At 38.4% G+C, this 23,476-nt stretch overlaps 1 protein-coding gene across 6 annotated transcripts; it reads left to right on the top strand.

Annotated features, from left to right (window-relative positions):
* Nucleotides 1-5,436: 5,436 nt before the first annotated feature.
* SLC25A16 (solute carrier family 25 member 16) lies at nt 5,437-22,681 on the top strand. Of its 6 annotated transcripts, none has more exons than XR_008236916.1 (9): nt 5,437-5,665; nt 6,608-6,700; nt 8,958-9,091; nt 10,741-10,804; nt 16,672-16,793; nt 17,326-17,392; nt 18,197-18,359; nt 18,955-19,323; nt 21,076-21,180. XR_008236916.1 is itself a non-coding variant. In XM_052799157.1 (9 exons), exons 1-9 carry the CDS (start codon nt 5,572-5,574, stop codon nt 21,230-21,232), a joined length of 867 nt encoding a protein of 288 aa, XP_052655117.1. In that variant the 5' UTR covers nt 5,438-5,571; the 3' UTR covers nt 21,233-22,681. The 6 variants fall into 6 exon arrangements, 5 of the variants coding, with proteins under 5 accessions (XP_052655117.1, XP_052655116.1, XP_052655118.1 ...); XM_052799157.1 differs by lacking the exon at nt 8,958-9,091 and adding an exon at nt 11,392-11,429 and having other exon boundaries at nt 5,438-5,665; nt 19,255-19,323; nt 21,076-22,681; XM_052799156.1 differs by having other exon boundaries at nt 5,440-5,665; nt 19,255-19,323; nt 21,076-22,681.
* Nucleotides 22,682-23,476: the final 795 nt, after the last annotated feature.

Here is a 23,476-nt window from a genome sequence, read left to right as displayed (position 1 = left end):
GAGACAGGGAGCCCCACACAACAGCCAGCAGGACAAGGACCTCACTAGCCAGCACCCAGCCCCACTGTACACACACAAAACAAACAGGACAGGCCTAGGGGTGATATCTGCATTCAGCTAGAAGTCCAGATAATAAACCAGCTTCCAGGAGATGAGGCAGGTCTGAGGTTGAATTAAGAAGTCAATCTGCAGGTCAGAAGCAGGTCTGGTGACCCAGGGAGCAAGCAAAGCTAGACACAGTTCAGGTAGATACTTAACAGAGTCCATAGTGACTAAACAGGGCCAAGGCTAGATTTTAACTCAACAGAACCCATAACTCAGCTAGGGCTGAGCTTAAATTAAATAGAGCTCCTGGGCCCATGGGCAGAGGATGTGGGTGAAGGCCCCAGGTGCAGCTGGTCAGGTCCATTAAGGCCAATTAGTGCCCTCAGGGCCCTGGCCCTGGAAACAGAACTGTTCAGGTATGTTGTCCCTAAATCAGTCCTGCAGAGTCATCTGGATTAGACCTCTGCAACAGGCATGGCATCACTCCAGGCTAGGGAAGGTTAGCCACATCACTGATGCTGAATGTAAGTTAAGCCCTCCACAAACCAAAAGCTCTAGGAATTACACTGCAAAGACACCTATGCCGCTTTTTAAGGGAAGATTGGATCTGACCAGGCCTATCTTGGCTAGCCCTGCGTCCCCTGTAGTGGAAACGTGATGCTGAGGCATTAGAGCTGGCTCCTTGTGTGATTACAAAGCATGGATTAAAGCATCTACCTTGCAAAGCCTCCCTCGCACTTACTAGCTTGGACTCCAGTGTGACAAAGCGATCAGCCTGCTCCCAGACCAGACGTGACCTAGGGAAGAAGCTATATGCTGCACTGATGTGGTGCTGTGCCTGCGAACCCAGCTGAACACAAACCAACCACTGCTAATGCCTTTGTATTTGTAATACAGACGATCAGATAAATCACCCACAGCATTGTTAGTTGGCAGTATCTGAAAGAGAAAAGTCTTGAACAACATGAGTTTAATGCAGAAACTCTTGAATTCTAATTGTGGTTTTGACAATGACTTCCTCATTTCGTCTTTCTTGGCCCTGGTTCTGTAGATAGTATCTACCTGCCTGATTGGCACTGAACATAAGTTAACATTTGTAAGCTTGCTGAACACAGATAGTTTAAGCGTTAATACCATTTTACATGAAGAAAGGCCAGAAGGAACTATGATTTCATCTTCTGATGCCCATTATACAGGCCCATTGCATTTATTCTAAATATTTCCTGTCAGATGTTCCTGACCTGTGGTGGACAGCAGTTTGCCCCCAGTTTCTATTTTTATTGGAAATCTTGGCCCTGACTTCACTGCATGATTGTGCGTGAGCAGTATAAAGCATGAGTGCAGAATGATTGTGTTGTGCCTGGCTGGTAAACACTATGCCTAGGAAGACATGGCTAATTTTGCATGCACCAACCCGGCATTTTTGGATGCTTCAAGTCTACTGCGCTTTTGCAGTAAGCCATGTAGTACCAGAGGGCATGAAGTGCACACCTCTTCCCTGCACCTGAAAGAAAGGAAGAGTCCTGCTTAGCTAGAGAAATTTGGCACCACTGTTATTTGCAGACTCAATGACTTGGGAGAGTCAAATATTTCTGTTCCTTAAAGACCTCACTGACATGCTATGGGTAGGGACTGAGGGTGCCAACAGGTGTTAATGGCCCTGACCAGCCTCACCTGAGGCCTCCACCCACACACCTGGTCCATGGGCACAGGAGCTCCATTTAAGCTCAGGCCTGGCCAGACAATTGCTCCTTGTCTAAGTTATGTTATAGGTGTGTTTGTTTTGAGTTTTGGCTCTGGCCTGGTTTCTTGTTTGGACCTGGCTTCTAGATGAATACTAGACTTGTCTCTAGTCTTGTTTTGGGCTTGTCTCCTGCTGTTCTTCACTTCCCTCTCTGGATGGACCCTAGACCTGCTTTGTGCTCTTGCTGTGACTGTTGATGGAGCCTGTTCCCAGCACCCAGCTCTGCCTGTCCTGCTGCAGGACCGTGCCTCTGTTGCTGAGGATACTACCCGTGGTATACCGTGGTCACCCTTGGTTCCTAGCTCATCTCACTTCAGGAAGCAGCACTGTCCTGTCTGTTTGCTGACAGAGAAAAAGAGAGCTCAAGGTGCCACTCTGCCAAGGAATTGAGATTTGCTTGGGTATTTGCAATCTGCAAGCCATAATGCCTGTTGCAGAAGAAGCAAAAAGTTCTCAAATTCCTGAGTCTCGTGGGGGAAAAGTTCTGTACTTCTAGTGGTTTTGGATATGGTTGGGGGCAAATGTACAGACAACTAGATAGATGTTACTTCAGATCACTAACTAGTAAAGACCAGAAGCAAGTATAAAATGGAACAACAACAACAAAATCTTTCTGATCCCTATAGCCCAGAGGCATGACACTTGAGGATAATTTGTACAGCTGTCTCAAAACAGAGTTTGATGTACATCGGCATTTTAAGAGCACTGAAAATAATCTTTTCAGCAACAACTGCCATTAGAATAGCTTACCTAACTTTAGCCTTGATAATTTATTTCAATCGATAAATATTTGAAATATCTTTACAAAAACAAGCATCCTCAACAACAAAAAATTCAGAAACAAATTACAGAGATTGATAAAACTACCTACCCACTTGAATTTTTCTTCAAGTTAGCAGCTCTGCTCTTGAGTATCTTGACTTTAATGTCTTCCCCTGTTTGTCATCAATCTGCCAGGGAAGGATGACATAGTGTCAGGCATAAGTGTAACCTGAATGACATTAAAATGCTGATGACTTTTAAGAATGGGTCATAAAAGAGAAGTCACCAGAGAAATTCTGTAAAGGTCATAAACACTTAAAGGTAAAAAGATGAAGGAACAGCAGTGAGAATGTTAAGATTTGAAGGTGCAGATAATGAACTATTACAGTAGCTAGTAAAGAAAACAGAACTTCAGAGCATTTTATACCAACAAGTAACACTACAGTATTTAAAAAAAAAAAAAGAAAAGTCTATGCACATAAAGCTCACTGTTGAGTTCTTTTGTGTGTTAGTACATCTTGTCCTGGTTTCAGCTGGGATAGAGTTAATTTTCTAGTAGCTGGTACAGTGTTATGTTTCGGATTCAGTATGAGAATAATGTTGATAACACACTGATGTTTTCAGTTGTTGCTAAGTAGTGTTTATACCAAGTCAAGGATTTTTCAGCTTCTCATGCCCCGCCAGCAAGAAGGCTGGAGGGGCACAAGAAGTTGGGAGAGGACACAGCCAGGGCAGCTGACCTAAACTGGCCAAAGGGGTATTCCGTAGCATGTGACATCATGCCCAGTATATAAACTGGGGGAGTTGGCCTGGGGGGGGATCGCTGCTCAGGGACTAACTGGGCATCAGTTGGTGAGTCGTGAACAATTGCATTGTGCATCACTTGTTTTGTATATTCCAATTCTTTTACTATTATTGTCATTTTATTATTGTTGTTGTTATTATTTTCTTCCTTTCTGTCCTATTAAACTGTTCTTATCTCAACCCAGGAGTTTTACCTTTTTCCTTCTGAATCTCTTCCGCATCCCACTGGGTCGGGGGGGGGCAGGGGAGTGAGCGGCTGCATGGTGCTTAGTTGCTGGCTGGGGTTAAACCACGACAATCTCCATGAGATGTTCTGTTTAATTTTGCAGTGCGAGTTTCTTATTGCTTTCCTAAACAGTATGCACTCATGGTGCACGCTTCCCTAAATTACAAGGGTTGGCGAAGTACCTTCCTGAAATATCTTGCCTGTATCCAAAAGAAGTAACAGCCCATTTATGCAGTTAGCCGATTTTTCTAGTCACTGGTGAAACTAGAAACTAGATGACTTTCAGCTGTTAGTGTAGTTGCAACATGTTTGTGTGTAAAATCAGTGAATACATTAAGTTTCTACAGTTGGAGCTGTTAAAACAGTATGATCGCTGGGGGGGAGGGGGAGCTTTTCCTGAGCAGAATCCCAAAAGAATACAAATTGGCTGGGGAAAAGCACATCAACAGTGACTATAAAGCTTGCGCCAATAACTCATAGAACAGTTGCTTTTCCATTAGAGACTTCAACATCAGAGCGACTGCAACAAAAATTATGGATTTCCCAGGTATATTAAAAAATGTAAAAAGGCTTGAGAGTTTTCTGCTATAAAGGACTTATTCCATATTTTCTGGAAGAAATCTGTCCACCTTTGCTACGTATTTTTTTATTATTGGAAAAAATGTGTATTGTAACAGCCATGTCCCAAATATGTAAATGACATAATGATCAAACGGAGCAAAACAGAGTTTTCCCAATGCTGAAGCAAACTTAATTTTAAGGAATGTAACCTATTGAAGGAAAAAATGAGTAATTTCTGTTGAAGGCAGTTTGACACGAGCAGCAAGAAAAAAATGTTCCAGCGAATTTGTTTGGAAATGGGTTCATTTTACTTGTTCAAGCATTGAGGTCTCTCTGACTGTTTTCTTCATGTTAGGAGACTGACTTTTATAAAAGGGATTTTGGGTATATGAAATACTTGAAACTCAGGTCAAGATGTATGGGGCAAAAAGTGTATGAGAAATACATGAGTAACTGCAGAAAACCGAGAGAAAAGCTGACAGCATCAACTTTCTCACCAGTGCCTGGCATCAGGTATGCTCTCCCTCCTTATACCACGCACCAGCATTCAGAGACTGTGCGGTTCTTTTTTTGCAAGAAGGTGAGGATGAAAGTTTGACTGAATGCCTCCTGGAAAGCCCTATACGCTGTATTCAACAGAGACATTGCAGAAAACGTAAAAAAATTGCAAAAAATATTGACAGCTGTAGAGATGATACTGGGTTTGAGCTTTCTGATTCTAAAAAAGTGGAACTTTTTTTTTTTCAAGTATCTACTTCCTTTTCTGATGCATTTTGAAACTCGAATATAAAAATACCGAGTATTTTTTTGCTAGATATGAAACTGTAATTGTAGACAAAAGAAATATTGATGTTCTAGCACTAAGCTGAAGTAGCTATTTAAATGCTTAAAGAAAAAAAAAGATCGAGGTATTTTATTGTCTAGCCCAATTAAAGCTCCTTAGGTTTTGGTGGCGTGCACCTACAGCTCTAAAAAATACGTTTTTGTTGGAACAGGGAGCAGCAGCGAGCGATCCCCGGGGGTTCCAACGCTTTACACCGACGGCTGACAAGCCGGCTCCCCGCCCAGCCATCCGCCCCGCTGCGTCGTACCGCCCGGTCTGCTCCGGACCGGGTAAACGCTGACAACCGGCGCCCCGCGGCCTCCTCAGCCCGCCGCCGCCGGCGGAGGAGGAGGAGGAGGAGGCGGAGGGGCGGTCCGCCCCGCTAACGGCCGTCTCCTGACGCCATCCGCAGGCGCCGCGGAGCGGCGCGGCGGCCCCGGCCATGGCTCGGCGCGGCCGGGACCGCAGTGACGGCGGGGGCCGCCCCGAGCTCCGCCCCTGCGCCGCGGCGGGGGGCGCCGCGCGGCACCACGCGCTGCCCGCTCGCCGCCTGAGGGAGCCGCCGCCGCCCGCCCGCTTCGCGCCTCCCGCGCCCAGCCCTGCCCTATGGCTTCCCCGGCGGCGGCGGGGCCCGGCGCCGCGCTGCCCCCGGGCGCGGCCCGGCGCGATTTCTACTGGCTGCGTTCCTTCATCGCCGGAGGTGGGTGCTCTCTTGCGGGCCTGCCGCGGCAGGGCTTTGCCGGGGGGGAGCAGGGGAGTCGGGCCGGGGGCGGCGCGGCGGAGGTCACTTCCGTGTCAGTGTCCCCGGTGCAGCTGCCGTCCGGAGAGTCGTCCCCTGGGGAGGCGGGGGGCTCGCTTTTTCCCTTTTTTCTTTTCCCCCCCTTTTTCCCCCAATGTGCTAACGCAGGTGACTCGGTACAGGCGCGTGTGTGAGGAGCAGCGAAGAGCTCGGGGTAGTCGCTGATTAAGGAGCCCAAACCCTCGCTGGGGCGCTCGGGGAAGGCGGGTTATCCGTGTCCCGAGACTGTCGCGACTGCTGTTGTCCAGATTGAGGTGGTGTGAAGCGGGGACGACACGGGACGGCAGCCTAGCAAACACAACCCCACGTTATTAACCTCTTGGAGAAAAAGCCCGGTTATTCTTCCTGTAGGGTGTTGTCCCAGCTGCCTGCTTTGCAAGGGGGTAGGAAGATGTTCCGTTTAAAAATTTAGAAGTTTTCGCGTCCCGCTGCACTCGCTGTAGGATCTCGCTCTCCGAAGTAGCGCGGGGTGCGGTGCAGCCGGCTCCGCCGGGGAGAGCAGCGAGGGCTGTTTTCCGCAGAGGGGAAGGAAGAAGCGGGGCGGAGAACTCACTTGAGTAACTTTCTCGGAAAGCTTCCGCCGTGGCTTCAGCAGCTGAGAGAGACGGTGGCCCGGGTGTTTGTAATCGGGAAAAGTAGCTTATGCGTTTCATTAAGGCTTTAACGGTTTTGTAACATGCTTCTAATAGAGGCTATTTACTCGTCGTCAGGGCTTTTTCCAGTTCCTAACTGAGTTTCTCCTCCCCTATTCCATTTACAAATGCATTAGAAAAATCCCTTATTTATCTGCCGACCTAAAGAACTTTGGCATCCCGTCACTTTTCTGTTTCCCCTCTTGGAAAGGTGTTGCAGGATGTTGTGCCAAAACAACTACTGCACCGCTGGATCGGGTAAAGATTTTGCTGCAGGCTCATAACCACCATTACAAACATCTAGGTAAGATGGCTGCTGTGTGTCTAATTTTTGGTTTTAAATGCAATGTGTATGGTTTGGGTATGTTGATTTATTCAGCCACGTGGCTGATTAAAAAAAAGGCGCTAATCAGACAGAAGGTCGGATCTCTCTGGTCAGTCTCTGTGCCGTGTTTTGTTAGCGTTTAAAAAGAAAAACAAAGCCCTGCGCGAGTAAGTTGCGGTAGTGGTTGATGTGTTAGAGACTGAGATGTCAGAATAATCCTCAGTAAGGCGTATAAGAGCTAGGCTTGATCTTCCCCTTACTGAAGCCAGCAGGAGATTGGTAAAATTCTTATTTTATGTAAAAACTGTCACCGCTGGTAACTGCTGCAGTCTGTTACAGTGATTGCTAGTTCCCAGAGGCTGTGGGAATCGGTGTTTTTCAGAACTTGGTAGCCCTCACGGGGGCTGCTGATTACAAGACAGTGACCGACAAATCCCACAAGACTCATGTGCGCTTACGCTCGCAGACAGCAGCGCGGTTGACATGAATTGAAGGTAGAAGTGGATTTGTGCTTGCTGTAAGGCGCAGGTGATCTGTATTCCGGCATCTGTGTTGCATCATGGTGAGAAAATAAACTCTCAGTTGTCAGCATGTTCAGAACTGTTCTCTGTAGGGCTGTAACAGTGCCCTCTTGTGCATAGTATTTGAGTTTTTTTATGTCATATGTTCTTGAAATATGTCATAACTTATGTTCCAAAATTTAAGTGTGTTACAATTGTCAAGAAAAAAAAAATTGAGTTGGTTAATTTTACATGTAATAAAACTTTGGAATTTTTAACTTGGGCACTAAAGATAATTTTTTTTAAAGGCTGGAAAAATAAATCTTGAACCAAAATTCAATGGCTATATATTCACTTCACTGTACCAAAAAGGGAAACACACGTAATGTGGCGTTTTGGTAACACAGTCATATAAGTGTGTGCCCAAATCTGTAGTCTAAGAATTGAAGGCTGAAATAATTGGTTTGACTGATATTTTAAGTCCTTATTTTCTGTTTGCTTTGTACTGTGCCATAATTGGCAAGTAAAATCTTATATTCTTCCCTATTTAGGGGGTTAGATATGATGCTGCTTATTTGAAATGTGTCTGACTTGAATGCATGTCCTTGTTGCATGTAGGCGAAAAAGAAAATTACATGGATGAGATACCTGTAAGTGCAGGGAAGCAGTGGATTAGTTCATCAAAATCCTCACTAAGTGTTTTTACTGCCCTTGCTCTGTGGAGTTCATGCCACATGGATCTTGGAGCATGTGTTTTAAGAAATAAGAACAGTAACTTATTTGCAGGGTAGAGAAAAATTCTAATCATGGCATAAGTATTTTCAGAGGCACGTAATAAGCATGATGTCTTAAAAATACATTGAATATTGTATTCTTAGAACTCCAGAAACTAATTAATATTTGTTTTATTTAAACTTCAAATGAAAGTTTGTCAACTACTCTTTTTTTTCTGCCTGAAAGTAAGATAAATGTGTAAGCCTTTTTCGTGTTCAGCTCTTATATTATTAACTAGTCACATATGAATGAAAACTGTTTAACTGTTGCAGTTTATTCCTTTACAACAACAAAAAAAGTCAATTTCGTAGCAATTGTGCGTAACTAATAATATGTTTATAATAAAACTGTAGGTTTTGCCCAAACTTTGTGTGATCTTGCATTGTTTCCCACCTATTAAAAGGGAATAGGATTGCTTCTTGTTGCAACAACTCTGGGACAAGAAGTGTGAGATGTTTAAGTTGTAAGTAATGAGAGTGTTAAACTTGTTTACTTAATTTCCTCAGTGATGGCATTTAACCTGTAATTTAACATGTAGCAATATTCGATTGTTTTCCCATGGTTTAAAAGTATTTATTTATTTATTTTGAATTGACTGAATTGCAAGTCAACCAGTTTCCATCCTTCTGTTGCTAGTATTAGCTTCTGTGGGTGGATAGTATCATCGGCAATAGGATTGCTTGCGGTCCAGGCAAGTCATGGGGCCTGAATGCATGAATTTAGAAAGGGGTCCACTGAGTGTGGGAGGTGAGAAAGCTGATAAAACTATACCTTAAACCTCCTCCTTCTGGAAATGTTTGGGCATTGAAAGTGGATTTTCCACTCTCCATAGTTATATGAGCAGCATGATCCGGCCTTAGTTCTATGCATACTTTCTTATTGTCAGTAATATTTGCTTGATTTTTTTTTTTCCCTCTCCCCCCAGTGTAATTGTTAAATACCTCTTTTTGTATTGCTGGCAGGAGTGTTTTCTACATTGTGTGCTGTCCCCAAAAAGGAAGGTTACCTTGGGCTGTATAAAGGAAATGGGGCAATGATGATTAGAATCTTTCCATATGGCGCAATTCAGTTTATGGCATTTGACCAATATAAAAAGGTAGTTGAATTTATTTTGTTTTCCTTTTCTTTTTTTCTGCCTACAAAGAATACAGATTCTTTAAGTGATCGAAACTAACACTGAAACTTTTGTATCTTCTTAATTAGCTGCATGTCTTTTGGGTAAAGGCAACAGTGAAACTTTTAGCAGTGTTGCTTAAGGAAAAATTCCCACTGATTTTTGTACCTTTGTATTGTTGAGAATAATAGGTTTTTTTTTTTATGAAAGAAGAAGGTAATCTAAAGTCTGCTGCTATTTGTATTGCTAAAAGGTAGCCCTTTGTGAATAATATAGGAACAAAATGTAAAATAGAGATTCTTTATTATATTGTGTTGGGATTCTTAGTACTTGATGGGTGGAATAACTTAAACTTGAAAGTCTGTCTGGATATGACTGTTATATTTGACCTGATGAACGACTATGTCAGGCTCTAGATAAAAATGACCTGGAAGAGAAAATGCTCATTTCAGGGTCCTGCAAGGTTTTCGAATTCCTTTCTGCTCTCATGGATTTACTCTTTCATAATAAATACGTAATAAATCCCTGCAACATCTTTTGGGGGTCAGGTGTTAGCATGAACATGTTTTTAAACATTGCTTATATGTGGTAAAAGATACCATTTTACTGTTAGCAATGAGGAATTCTGTGTTTGAAAGGTCAGATTTAGTACCCAGTGAAGTAAATTGCATGATCTTTACTGAAGACAGTGAGATTGAAATTGTGATTCCCTTCCCTAAAGAGCAAATTTCAGAAGGCTAATACAAAGAAATAGCTGTAATGAGTTTCATATGTTCTTTTTTTGTGCTTTAATCATAAATGCTGTTGATCTATGCTTGTTTTATGTTGTGTTGAATAAAAGACTGCATGCCATGCTTTATAATGAAATGATTTATGAATCTGCAAATTTCAAGAAACTGTTTAGCATCGTAGCAGTTTCTTTTATCTATTAATTGACAACAAACATTCAAGATGTTTTGCAGGAATGTGTAAAAGGAAAAAAATCTTAAAGAAGGAGGATATGAAATGATATTCTTTCTGGCAGAAACTGCTTCTTAAATAGTCTCAGTTATTTGATAAAAGCCTGGAAACTAATTTTTAACTTCCTTCCAGGACATAACGTAACTTAAGAAGTTCTTGCTCTCAAGTGCTTGTCCGATTTCTCTCTCTTTTTTTTTTTTAATCCAGTTAAAGTCTTAAAAATATCTTTATAGGAGTACATTTCACATGCTGTGCATGGAAGAAAAATTTACTCTTCTCAAATGTGTAATTTTTCAACTTTGCTCAGTGTCCTTTGCTCTCTATCATGCAACAAGGATAGTATTCCGTTTGCCTTGTTTGACACACATTAAAGATAACTAAATAAACAATTAGTCTAGTTTCTGAAGTAAACACTACAAATACTTTCAACTAATCGTTCTGCCTAGTTAGTAGAATTTTAGCACTTTCATGTTTTTAATAAGAAATTGGTAACAGCAACAATGTTCAGAAAATTCTTTTAACAGTAATTAAGTGCTCTGGTTTGAATTTGTAGTGTTGTAAACTTCTTGGAAACAGCTACAGAGTTTGCATTAATGTGCTAATAAACTGTGTGATGTACTTCCCTGTATTTTTCTGATATACGATTATCGTAAATGTTCCGTATTTTGTAGGTAATAAAGAAGCAATTTGGGATTTCAGGGCACGTGCATCGATTAATGGCTGGATCCATGGCAGGTATGGTTTTGTATTTGGATTTCAGACATCCCTTTTGCTGAAAGGTTAATATTTGTTTAGAGAATGATTTGATGTGCTTTCAGGTCAAACTGTTGCAAATTTGTATTAAACAAAAATACTAGTAAATGGTTAATGTAGCATAGTTGCCTAATTGAAAACTGTCTGACAGTATTCCTTAAAATACCTTTCTTCAAGCATTGAATTCTGTGCTATGTTGTAAAGCGCAGTTTTTATAGTGTTTATTATGGCTTTTAAAAAATGAAAAACCCAGTGTCATCAGATGAAGTATAAAGATGCAGGGTTTTGTAGAATTGGCTCATCAGCCTGCCTGCCATTGCCACTAGGTTGAATATAAGCCCATAGAAATAGAGAGAACTGCAGCTCCTTAAATGGGTGAATTCTTTGGATTTGCCAGGAATGTTGATACTTTTCAACATCCAATGCAGGATTGTCATGATGATACTCTTTAGATCATATGTGTGAACGTTAAAAAACATCATTTATCAGTTAGTGCAATAGCAGTAGAAAAGCCCATTTGTAAACTGCCAGTATATAGTATGATTATACATTTCTATTTTCCTCGTTAGTCATTCAGCCAAAAGTAGCCAAGAAAAAACAGGGAAAGGTAAGTAATAGTGGACTGATTTTTAATTGAGGTGGCTCTTCATGTGCTTTTACTTTGTAAAACAGGCTTAATACTGTCTAGTGACAGTCCTTAAATAGTTATGACATGAGTATTAATATTTAGCTTCTTTTGGAATAAAAATACTGTGGTTTGTTAATGCTGCCTTTAGTTAAACTAGGAAGACCTTCTGAAAGTATTTTGGCTTTGTGTGCCATCAGAGGAAAAGGAAAGAGAATGAAATGAAACAATTCAAAGATCCTGAAAACTAGCAAAACCCATTTGGCAAGATATGTTCCAGAACTTGGCTGACTTTCTATCTGAAAGAAGTGGAAAAAAATACATAGTTTTTTTTTTTTTTTTTTTCTCCATGCACTCCCCTCCCCTGGCTTTAACTGTACTAAAGAACACCTTTTTTTTTTTTTCCCACCAGAAGCTTATTATTAGCTTTTTTTCAGGAGCCTTGTCAGAGACCTGGAACCTGACTTGTGAGGCACTGTGAAAACATTGAATAATCAGCTTAACTCTGTCAGTGTTGAACATGCTGGAATTCTTTGTGCAGATAAATTAATAGCATCTGGCATTGTTTTAAGCACCTTGCTGGTTAAATCTGTTTTGTGTGGTTAGAGTAATAGAAATAAAATTAATATACAGTACTGTCTGGAAACCATGATCAGATGAAAAGCTTTGTGTGGTGCATTTCAGTACAATATCCTCAATAGTCTGGTATTGAGAACCCCAAAACTGAGTAGATGAGCTAGACTTTGGCATGCAGTGAAATAAATATAGCAGTCAGGTATAGAAATAGTATCACATGTGAGTGTCTTACTATTTGCTTACTAGGTGGCATTAACTGCTTTTTGGGATATTAATTAGATAAATAAGAGGGGAGGGTTTATATTGAGTATGCCAAGAAGATGTAGAGGAGGAAGGGGGCACTAAGAAGAGCATAGTGTTTGAAATCTGATACAGAAGTTCTCTAGGTTTGCAAACAAAATAAGACTTTTAAAAGCAATTGGTAATGTTTCTTGCTTTAACTCCTGTGGCTTAGTTTCTTGCTGGCTCCAGTAAGGGATATTATTCTGTTTCTTCCGAGTTTAAATGACTAAAGGAGATGGTGTGCTGCATGAACCCCAATTGGTGGTGGAGAGGGGTCTTCACAGTTTCCTGGAACCCAATATTACGCAGTTGAAAATGGATAACCCTTGTTTCCCTTTCCTTTTTTTTCCCCTCTTACACCATCTAGCCACACAGCTGTCTGCTTTCACTTCTGTGTACGCTACCGATAGTTAAATGTTGCTTATGTCAGTGTTTCCAACATTACTACCAGTCAACAGACCTGAGTCAGCTTCAAAGTGGTGGGAAACATTGAGTATCTTCTGTAACTGTTAAACAGGATCAAAAGCATATCCACAGGGAAAAACAAGGCAATGAGGATGGGGGTAGTGGAGTGAGAGAAAAGAAAAACCTATTGTAATGCATACATTTAAGGAGGCCAAGCTAAAGTTACTGGGGAAACTTTAACTCTGAATTTCCTGAGTCTTATGTGATTCAAATTTCAGCTGTAACACCTCATTAACAGATAAATGGTGTATGACTTCTTTTAAGGAAAAACAGAGCTGGGGATAAGATAGAGAAATCATAGAGGTTAGTGGGGTTTAGGAAACAAAATGATCAAATAACACCTGTATCACAGGATGATTTTGCAAATCTAAATCTTGTTTTAGTTTTCTAGTTGAAAAAATCTGAATTAAAGCACAGAAATGTGTATTTCCTCCCCTGCACTTGATTAACTTAAAATTAAAAAACCCCAAAAGACTAGATGTTACCTAGAATAAACTCAAGTTCCATGAAACTAATACAGAAAGCATATTTTTGTTTTTATCTTTTTACTTCTAGTAAAAGTGATTGGAGAATAGTACTGATCTCGGATGATACTGCCTGTCTCAATTTTAAATAGTATGTAATTATTAGTTACATATTTGAGTCAACATTTTAAAAGAATCTGTGTTCTTTATTTCTTCAGGTGCAAGTCAGAAACAATTATATATTGGAGGTCTAGAAATATTAGGACTTGTAAATTAGGCAGTTCCTTAACCTGTCTGATAAATGCTCTTTGTCATGAGCTATTTCTCTGCATGTATAGTTCCTGAAGCTTTGTTTTGTTCAGAAGATGCCTCCTTGATGAGTTAATCTTTATACTACTTAAGGAGCATATCTTCTGCAGTTCAAGGCTGTAACTTGTGCTTATCACTTTTTGAACTGTATACCTCTGAATTACCTGGTAGTACTTAATTTGATCTATTGATAAACTACAAAGAGCATGATACAGAAATCATAAAAACTTGCGTATCAGATATGATTGCAGTACCTGATCTTTGTAAACGTATTTCACTTTTTTTTTCTTGCTCCAGATAGTTTTTTATTTTTATTTTCAAAGAAAGAAAATTACTAAGAATGGAGGAATAATAGGGAAATTGGGAGACAGAGATAAATCCCTATACAGCTAATCTCATTGTTAACTCCCAAAGCCTGGGAAGCAAATCAAGGACAGTCTAATTCCTCTTGTGCTTCATTGGTGCTAAGTCTCAGTAAAGGTCTGTGTAACCCAGTATCTTGTCCCCAAGAGTGGTCAAAGGTGCTTGAGGACAATTATGGTGAGTGAAGAATGGTCTTTCCCTGACTTCCTTGACTTCTGAGTCAGCATTTGCAATGAAAAAGTCTGCTGTTTTTGAAGAAGTGGTTCCTTAAAGGAAGGAGGAGCTACATTGCCCTATTATGATTATTTCAGATCAGACACTGGGAATTGCAGTAAGTATCTCTTAACTGTTGAGATACTTCCTAATTCTGTCCTGTTTAACCAACTGTGGGAGAGATTTTTGGCTCAGCTCTCGTTATTTGGGATGGACTTTGCTTCCTCAAGACAGGGAATCGGCCTTAATATGCTGTGGTCTGACTTCTGATAATGCATAATATTTAGGGAGTAGAGATGAGATTAGTAATTTTGTAGACTCAGCACAATGACTTTGTGTCCCAAAGCTGGCTGCCATTTCTCCCAGAAAGAATAGTATTTCTCCTGAGCCCCAAAGGAAATCTTGATCCCTTGTATGTACCTTTTGCTTATATGAACAGTAAGCAGTAACATGCCTCTCCCAGTTGCTTCAAGAAAGCATATTTTGTGGCTGATGTTAGAAATCCCATTTTTTTCAGAATTCATGGCTAGAGGATTTTAAGAAAAAGTAAAAAAAAAAAAAAAATCACCCTATTTAAATCCTTACTACATATGGTTTCTTTCAGTTCCATCTGATTTTTTTTTTTTTTCAATTGTACTATTTTGGGACTGTGTTCACTAGGTAGTGCATTCACCAAGCTCTGGGTTGGTCTGTTTGCTGGTCTTTGTTCAGAGAATATTCCTGGATACGTATCAGTGCATGATTGGAAAGAGAAGGGGGATAAAGTTGTCCAGTTTCTGAAGTGGGATGACTTTCCTGTGAACTCAAGCTCTGTAAAAGCTTTTTTCTCTTTGTTTTATTTTTTTTAAACTGCTTGAATTCATCCATTTTACAATATTTCTGGACATCTCAGGCAATCCATTAGGAAAAGGCTGTAGTCTTGAGGGATTGCATTTAATAATGTAGGTCAGTGGAAACAGTCCTAAAGTTGCTTTGGTGTTTTGCAGCTTCCAACTTTTTTGAACCCTATGGGTGAGACAACACCAGAAATTGCAGCAGATGTCTGCTTTTTGTTCAGAGGAATCGTCCAAAATCTCTGAAAGAGATGTTTTTGTCTTCTAAAATACATTACTGGTAGGATATTCCAGAAGGCCACAAACTTTACTCTCAGTTGACAGTTGACCAGTGTCGGCTTTTTTGGTAGCTCACTTACGGCGTTCATTTTTTTTTTCCTCCCCATCTAATCCTGATATCTTCTGTCAGATCATTCAGCTTACTCAAGTTGCTTTTTTTTCCTCTCCAGACTTAAAAGTTATGAAGAATTTGTTTGCTGGAGTTGTGTTGTGTTTGGGTTTTGTTGTCGTGGGGGGTTTTTTTTTTTGGTTTTGTTTTGTTTTCTTTTTCCCTCCCTCTTGTGGTTTTCTCTTGACCTTATGGAAAGGAGGGGAAATGCTACACCTACAAAAAGAGATATCATTAAGAGACTATTAAAACTTAAGAGGAAGTGGCAATTTCCTGCCAGCATAAAAAGTGTGCTTATCTTCTGTAGGACCAATTTTTAAAGGTGATGTTTAGCTAAATCAGAGTGGCTACTAGAAAACAATATCAATCACGAAGGTTTTTGTTTTCTTTTTCTCCTTTTCCCAGTTTGTTTTTGGTTTTTTTAGTGGCGGTGGTATAGTACCAGAAAATGACCTCTGTTCTTAGTAAACATTTTTAACTATTCCCTCGAAATCATTTGTCAGCATATGAGTGGTTTACCTCAAAAACTAGCAGTAGGAAAGAATTCATTAATCAGGGAACTGTTAGAGGAGTTGTTCTCTGTACTGGAGTTCTGTTTCCAAAATTACAAGTTGGTCAGCATCTAATCAAGTTTTGAAGCAGTTCATAACTGGATGAATCCTAAGATTTGATTTTTTTTTTGGCATCTTAAGTCTAGAAATAGCTTTTTTGGTCAGAGTTTTAAAACAGAAGTGCTGGTGTAACATGAACTATTAAAATGCAGTAATGCAACGCAGTTAAGTACTCTTCATTGGTATGATCCTGACTTTATTTTAAATGTCATTAGAATATATTTAGTATTTTCAGATGCAGTAGATAGATACATGTATCTATATCTAGTAATCACATCGAATTCTGACACACCCTTTTTGAAATTAAACATGTACATTTGGTGGATTGTTTTTTATTTTTTTTTAAAGGTATGGTAGGATTAGGTTTCATCGTTGCAATCCAGTAAAGCTGATGCGCTTGACTAGCCTGATGCTAATGAGCCATGGACTTAAATGAGATTGCTCATGTGAATACAGTTAGGCCCATAAACCTTTGGAAAATCAAGGCCTAGGTGTGCAGCTTCAGTGAACACCAAGTATAAACATAAATTGTGTGTTGCTGAAGTTAGCGTTCCTATTTGCTGATTACAAGTGACTTCAAGTGTTTCTTTAACAAAATCATTTGTATATGCTATTATACTCACTGCCACAAAAGGAAATTCTAATTTTCAAAATAATCCTAGAATCAGATAAGGTGTAGGTGAGTTTTGTTTGCTTGTTTTGTTTTTGTTTTTAATAAAGGTATTACAGCAGTGATTTGTACTTACCCTCTTGATATGGTTAGAGTTCGTCTGGCGTTCCAAGTAAAAGGGGAACACAAGTACATGGGAATTATCCATGCATTCAAGATGATTTACACAAAGGTATTTTTTCTTTTAATCTTCAGTCCTGTCAAAGCAAAATATGCTCTTTAAAGAATGTTGCACTGCATTGAAAATAGTGGCTTGGTGGAAAATAACATGACTTCATTGTGTGCACATTGGATTTTTTTAATGTAAAAAAATATCTGGATGCTTTCTTCTACTTAGGGTGCTAAGATATAGCTAAGACTCATTTAAGTGGGAGGTCAAAAACAGCAGAGAGAAGTTGCTTTTCAAGAACAAGTAGTAATGATATAAAAAAATTTGGGGAGGAGGGATATGTATAATGTAGAAATGTCTCCTGGAATATGGTGGTGGTTGTAGGTTTTTCTCCTTTTCACTTCATCTCCTATGGAGCCAGGCAGTTGTCCCCTCAATTCTTCAGGCACAAGAAATGGAACTTGATGTTAGCTCCTTGGTGCTAGATGATGCTAGTCAGATTGCTGTCATGTGAATCTGTATGAACAGTCGTATAACTTGTTAAGACATTTGTTGTATTTCTTGCCACAAATGTACTTGTATTTTTCTTTCAAAGGAAGGTGGTTTTAGTGGGTTCTACAGAGGGCTGATGCCAACTGTTGTAGGAATGGCGCCATATGCGGGTAAGTTAAAAACAGAATGTGGCGGTCCTTCAGCAGTTATGTGTGCTACTAAATTTACATAGTATATTTGCACACCCTAGTTAATTAGCTTCTGTTAAAATCAAGGATTCTGTTTTTTACTGACTGGAGAGGGGAAGCCTGTAGAAGCATTTGCAACTCTTCAATCAATCTAGAATTGATCAGTGTGTGTTAAAGCATATTCAACAGGCAAAGCCTAGATTTTCTGAAACTTGGAGTTGAGAGGGAGAGAGGTAAAGTAGTGGCTCTTTCTCTTCTGCTTCCCAGTTTTCCCACAAGAAAGCATGTATGAGTTTCTTTCAAACGGGTAGATCCATGAGAGAGCAGAGCACTCCAGAGATGGAGACTTAGAGCCTCTGTATTGGCTCCATCTCCTGGTCACTTTTATGTACATACTTACACAAGCTAAAGCAGTGGGTGATGTGGGATGGAGGAACATCAGAACTGCCTGGCTAAACTACACTAATGTTTAAAAGATGAGAGCCATTTCTTCAGTTAAAAAGATCTCAGGAATTACTCTTAATAGCAATCCAGTAATTTAAACCCCACAGTCTAGCTTATTTAAAGCATTCTTTTAATGTTAATTATAAACACTAATTCATTTGCACAGAAGTTACTGTAGAAGTTCAAAATATTATTTGTCTATTTCTTTCTGCTTAAGAAAAATTTCTAAAAGATTTGGAAAATAGTTTCATTTTGTAATTGCAGCTTTTTGTTTATGATGATGATGCATCAACAAATAGTTTGCTTTTTTATGAAAGTACATAAAATTAAATTTCCTTTTAGGTTTTTCATTTTTTACCTTTGGTACCTTAAAGAGCATTGGACTTGCTCAAGCACCTAACTTGCTTGGACGGCCTTCATTAGATAATCCCGATGTCTTAGTTTTGAAAACACATGTAAATCTGCTGTGTGGTGGCATAGCTGGAGCAATAGCTCAGACGATATCGTAAGTTTGGGTATTGTGGTTTTGGTTTTGTTTTTTTTTTTCTCTATAGCTGTTCATTCTAAAGAAACTTTTATCTGAGAATATGATTTTATGTAAGTCTAGTTATTAGTAAGGTTTTAAAATCAGGTTAATCAGACACTGGAATTCAGTTATATCCTATTGTTTCATTTACTAAATATCTATTTAATCTTCAGGGTCTTTAAAAATATATGCATTGAGTTAATTAAATAAATTCAGACAAATCTCCTAAAATCAGTTGGAATCTTGTTTGGTAAGCTATGAAATTTTGACCATGAACATAATTTGCAGAATTTTATTATTCCAATTTATTTTCAAAACAATGTAACCTGTGAAGCCATAGAATTACAAAAAACCAACACCCTCCCTCCAAGTCTTAGATATTGTATTTGGCGTTGACTTTTTTTATTATTTTTGCCTGCTTTCTCATTCTCATGTTGCCCTTGTCATATTTTATGTTGTCCATAAAATAAATTAATTTAATGGACTTATAGGGCATCAATTTTTCACTAAATCACTGCATTACAAATGTCATTTTCTATTAATCCTTAAACTGTTAATTTTATTTTTGATTTAGGTGTCTTCTCCCTCCAGCGTTTTACAGACTGTTTTATACTCTCATCTGATCTTCATGTGTCTTCCTTACTCGTGCCAAATGGAATATATTAAGAGATCTGATTTGCTGGTTTTGGTTGTATAGGGGAAGTCTCCCTTTTTGGAGAATTTTCAGCTGTGTTGAGAATCTGAGCCGGATTCCTGACTCACTGAAAAGGGAGCTTGGAGGTTGCACATGGACGTCTTTGTATTCTTTTTTAAACAATATTCATATAGTCATCACACATCTGGTTGAACTGCTGTTCAAATATCTCCTCTGTAGATATCCCCTTGATGTAACTCGTAGGAGAATGCAGTTAGGAGCGGTTCTCCCAGACTCTGAAAAGTGCCTGTAAGTATTTTCTTTTCATCTGTAGTGACTAAATTCTTAGATGTCTGAGCAAAGTGAAATTCTTAGTTTTAAAGTTTTAAAAAAACCAAAACACCCCCCCACCAAACTACTATGTTGTTGATTTCTTCATTCTTTTAATGAGTAAGTTTCCACACAGACAAAAGCTGCCATTATCACTCTGGCATTAAAAAAAATAACTGAAATCACAATGGCACTTTTGTTAGTAATACTGTGTTTGTATTAGTAACATATTTTTTTGTATTTTAACTCAACTTGCCATGTATTTCTTTAATATCAGCAGGATCCCTAAGAGAGAGACTGCATGCTTCTACTGAAATGAGATGTTTCAAAGTGTTTTTTAATGGTGCAGAATCTCTTCCATAAGATGATTTTGCATAATACTGTTTTATTTGACCTTTCTTGCATTTGCGGTAATGTCACACACCCCACATGTAGTTGGGGTTCCTCCAGTAGAAGTGGAAGTATCATAATATCCTTAAAATCATTGTATTAAATCAGCTCTCATCTTGAAAAAGTTTCTGAATTTCAAATTGCCTGAACCAAATTCAATTCCAGGACAGTTTTATCTTGGCTACTTTCAATCTTGTGGAATTGTATATGTTTGAATCCAGTGATTCAGTGTGAACTTCCTGCGTGGTGAATTGGATCTTACTAACAGCAGTCTGTCTTAGTGACCTTTCATAAACAACCTAGATGTTGCTTACTGTGAAAGTTGCTGTTCTGTTTTCCTTAGCAGCCTTAATGGGTTTTTTTGCTTGGCTATTTTCTGCTCCAGATACTTTTAAAATAAAAATATGTTGATTGTTCTTGGGGTTTTACTTTCTGCATTTGTGAGAACTACTTCTACAGACATTAGGCTTCCCGATTTAAAAATATTATTGTGACCATGTTTGGAGAGAGCTGTGCCTTGAAGGAGAGTAGACATATATGTCTTTAGAGGATGAGAGGATAAAAGCTTTGAGGCACATGGAAGGTGTTCTTAAAGAGCAATGTCTTTAATAGCTTGGAAATACTGAGCACTTTACAGATACTTACATTGTTTTGCATTTAACATCCATTTGCTCAGTTTCATTATAAGTATGTGAGGAAAATCATTCTCCTTGCACATACACTGCAAATTCTGCTTTTAATAAGGTCAAATATTATATACTTAACAAATTCTAGCATTTCTCTTTTGAGAGGAAATACTAGGTGTTTGTCATGGTGGAGGAAGCTATACTCATGCAAGATGTCAAATACAGAGCTAAACATAAATTTTATATGTGGAGCTTTAGAAGGACGGGTAGTATGATCGAGTGCTCAAAGAAAGAGAATGGGATACAAGCCTAAATACTGATCTTTAATGCAAGAAGTGTGTGCTAAGTTGGGCAAATTATGTTTCTGTTACTCTGTATTACATTTGTAAGAAGAATTGATGCTTCTCAATTCCTTCCTGCCAGATAGGCAAGAGAATATGCATGGCCATTCTGGTGTAAAATGTCTTAATAAGTCTTTTAGGGCAGGTGTTTTCAGACTGAAACTTTTTTAGATGGGATTGCACTGTCTTCTTCCCAATTCCCAGCCATTGTGCCCAAATTTCTTGCAGAAACTCAGACTGTCTTCTGAGTCCTAAAAAGACTATAATGTTTTGTTATATGGACCAAGTAAAGCAAGTGTCTTGTATTTAAAGAAAGTGATTTTGACTATTGAATATGTGTATCCAATAATGATTTGAGTTCTTATTTTTTCCAGTACAATGGTGCAGACACTGAAATATGTATACCAACAACATGGAATACGAAGAGGATTATACCGTGGTTTATCTCTAAATTATATTCGTTGTATTCCTTCCCAGGCTGTGGCTTTTACCACATATGAACTTATGAAACAATTCTTGCACCTCAACTAATTTTTTTTTTTTAGAAGACTTTCCTGTAAAACTACACTATCAGTCCTCAAATTGTATTGGTGAGTAAATTACTTGAAGTTTAAAAAAAAGCTATCTGTTACTGTGGAACTGCTGCTGTCTGACATTTTTATTTGCCAAAATGTGGTTTATTTCCTGGAGTCAAACCAGGAGACAGATCAAAATAAACATTAGTTAGCTATAAACATTTTTTTTGCACTTGAGCTTCTAGGCTTCATTAGATTAATGTTAAGAATTACACAGTTTTAAAATTACACCCACATTTTATACAGGTTTCAAGCTGTTAGTTATTTAGCTTTATCACTATTCCAGGAGTTACACGCATGGTTATACTGCTTTTTAAGCTAGTAGTTAGACATCTGTTCTTCTTTACAAATTAAATTGAATAAACTGATTTGAACAAAATGCAATGATTTTCATATTCAAATACTTGCCAGCTCTGTAGAAGCTGAACTCATCAGACCACAACTTAAGCATCTTTTCATTATTTTTTTGTATAAGTTTTCTGTATGCAAGAACAATGCATATATCTTCAGATTGGTACACATGAAAGTCTCTTCAACCACTTCAATAAAAAAATGACAGGATATATTTAATATTATTAGAAATCTTGCAATTTGGAAACCAGTTTCTTGGCATACATTCTATTCTAAAAAAAGCTGTCATCTATACAAATAAAACCAGGGGGAACTTTTACAGTGAGAAGTGCTAGAAAAGATCTCTTTAAGGCAATTAGCATGGGCCAATTCTTACAAGGCATTTCTGTACCTTTTCTGTGGAGCTGAATGTTTCGATTCAGTTTATTGAAGGCTGAGTATTTTATGTACTTTCCAGTACTAGCTTGTGTAAAAAAGTTTGTCCCTACCTTAAAACGTGGTGACAAATGACTGCATGCTGCTGCATTTACTTATTTAGGCATATGGACCATATTCAACCTCTCATGCAAGAAAAGAAAATGAAGATTGTATTGGAGTCTGTAGATGTGTATATGTACTGTTTCTAAAGTATGGTATGCAATAGGCTATTAAATGTTTTCCTCCTCCTGCAATTCCTTTTGTAGAGGGAATTATTTTCCAGACTTGTTTATACATGATTTGCATTGGTACTCTTGATTTTACTCACTTGATTCAGGAAACTGTAAAGCATTTACTTTACATGATGTAAATTATTTATTTAATGTAAATATTTTAGCAGTGTCTTTTAGAGAATTGGTAATGGTTATGTTAAGTGGTGGATGGTAAGATCCATTTGCTTAATTTTGACAAAGTTGACAAACTGGATTTTGAGTTATGTATTCAATACCAACTTTTTTGTCTCAATTTTTTTTTTTTCAGTTTCTTAAAAGTATGTATTTCTTTGATATTTAACAATGTAGCTATGGACAGAGAATGAGATGTATTTGAATTTATTTTATTAAAAATTTTTCACTAATGTCTTTGCGTGATTTGTATGTGTTGCAGCCAGAAAGAGTGCATGTCTCTGGAATGATCTGTATGCTTGCCCTTCTACCTAAATCTGCATAACATTGTCATTCTTAATTAAGAGACAACAAATAAGATTCTTCATCTGATCTTTAGTTTCACTTAAAGGAAAACTAACCAATATCACAGTGAATTTTTATCTTCTAAAGTCCTTGCAATAGAGCTAAATCCACCTTATTAAAAAAAAAAAAAAAAGAGATATGTGCCATTTTTCATTCTTGTATTGTTTTACTGTGTGAGCAAGTAAGCATCTTCTCAGGTGCCAGTTCTTTGCCATGTTAATACTGTTAAGGATGTTTAAATTTAGAGTTTTGAATCTTAATTTTAGTAAAAGTGATATATTTAAGGAACTCTTAGATTTGAGCTGTGTCATGAAAATTTAAGCAGTTCTTATGCAGAATAAAGCAGAATCCAGCATATTCTCTTGAGAGGAAAACAGCAGTAAAAAGTGTCCCCTAAATAACTGAGTAGGATATCGAATGTGAAAAATAGACCTACTGGATGAAACTGTGCTGTATTTTCAGGATTAGTTTCTCAAAATAAAATTTAAAAGTGTATGAGCAATTTTAAATTTGGAAGTATTTTAATACTTTTGAGCAAGGTCTATGAAAGAAAAATACTTTTGTCCAGGGGCTAGATGGGAGGAGACTGGAGTTTCTAATTTTTTTTTAGTAGCTATTTCTAACTCTTTCTGGAAAGCTTATTCAGGTATTTCTTATTCAGTTAGAACACAGAATTTATTTAG

The sequence above is a fragment of the Harpia harpyja genome, chromosome 10, assembly GCF_026419915.1.
Source record: "Harpia harpyja isolate bHarHar1 chromosome 10, bHarHar1 primary haplotype, whole genome shotgun sequence".
Classification (NCBI taxonomy): Eukaryota; Metazoa; Chordata; class Aves; order Accipitriformes; family Accipitridae; genus Harpia; species Harpia harpyja.
This window is presented reverse-complemented; position numbering and strand designations above follow the sequence as displayed.

Bases quoted from the DNA above. Each gene is read 5' to 3' on its own strand.
- SLC25A16 (XM_052799156.1), top strand. From the start codon at position 5,572: ATGGCTTCCCCGGCGGCGGCGGGGCCCGGCGCCGCGCTGCCCCCGGGC. The intron at 10,805-16,671 runs GTATGGTTTTGT...TTTTTAATAAAG, and splicing joins AATGGCTGGATCCATGGCAG to GTATTACAGCAGTGATTTGT. The intron at 16,794-17,325 runs GTATTTTTTCTT...TTTCTTTCAAAG, and splicing joins TCAAGATGATTTACACAAAG to GAAGGTGGTTTTAGTGGGTT.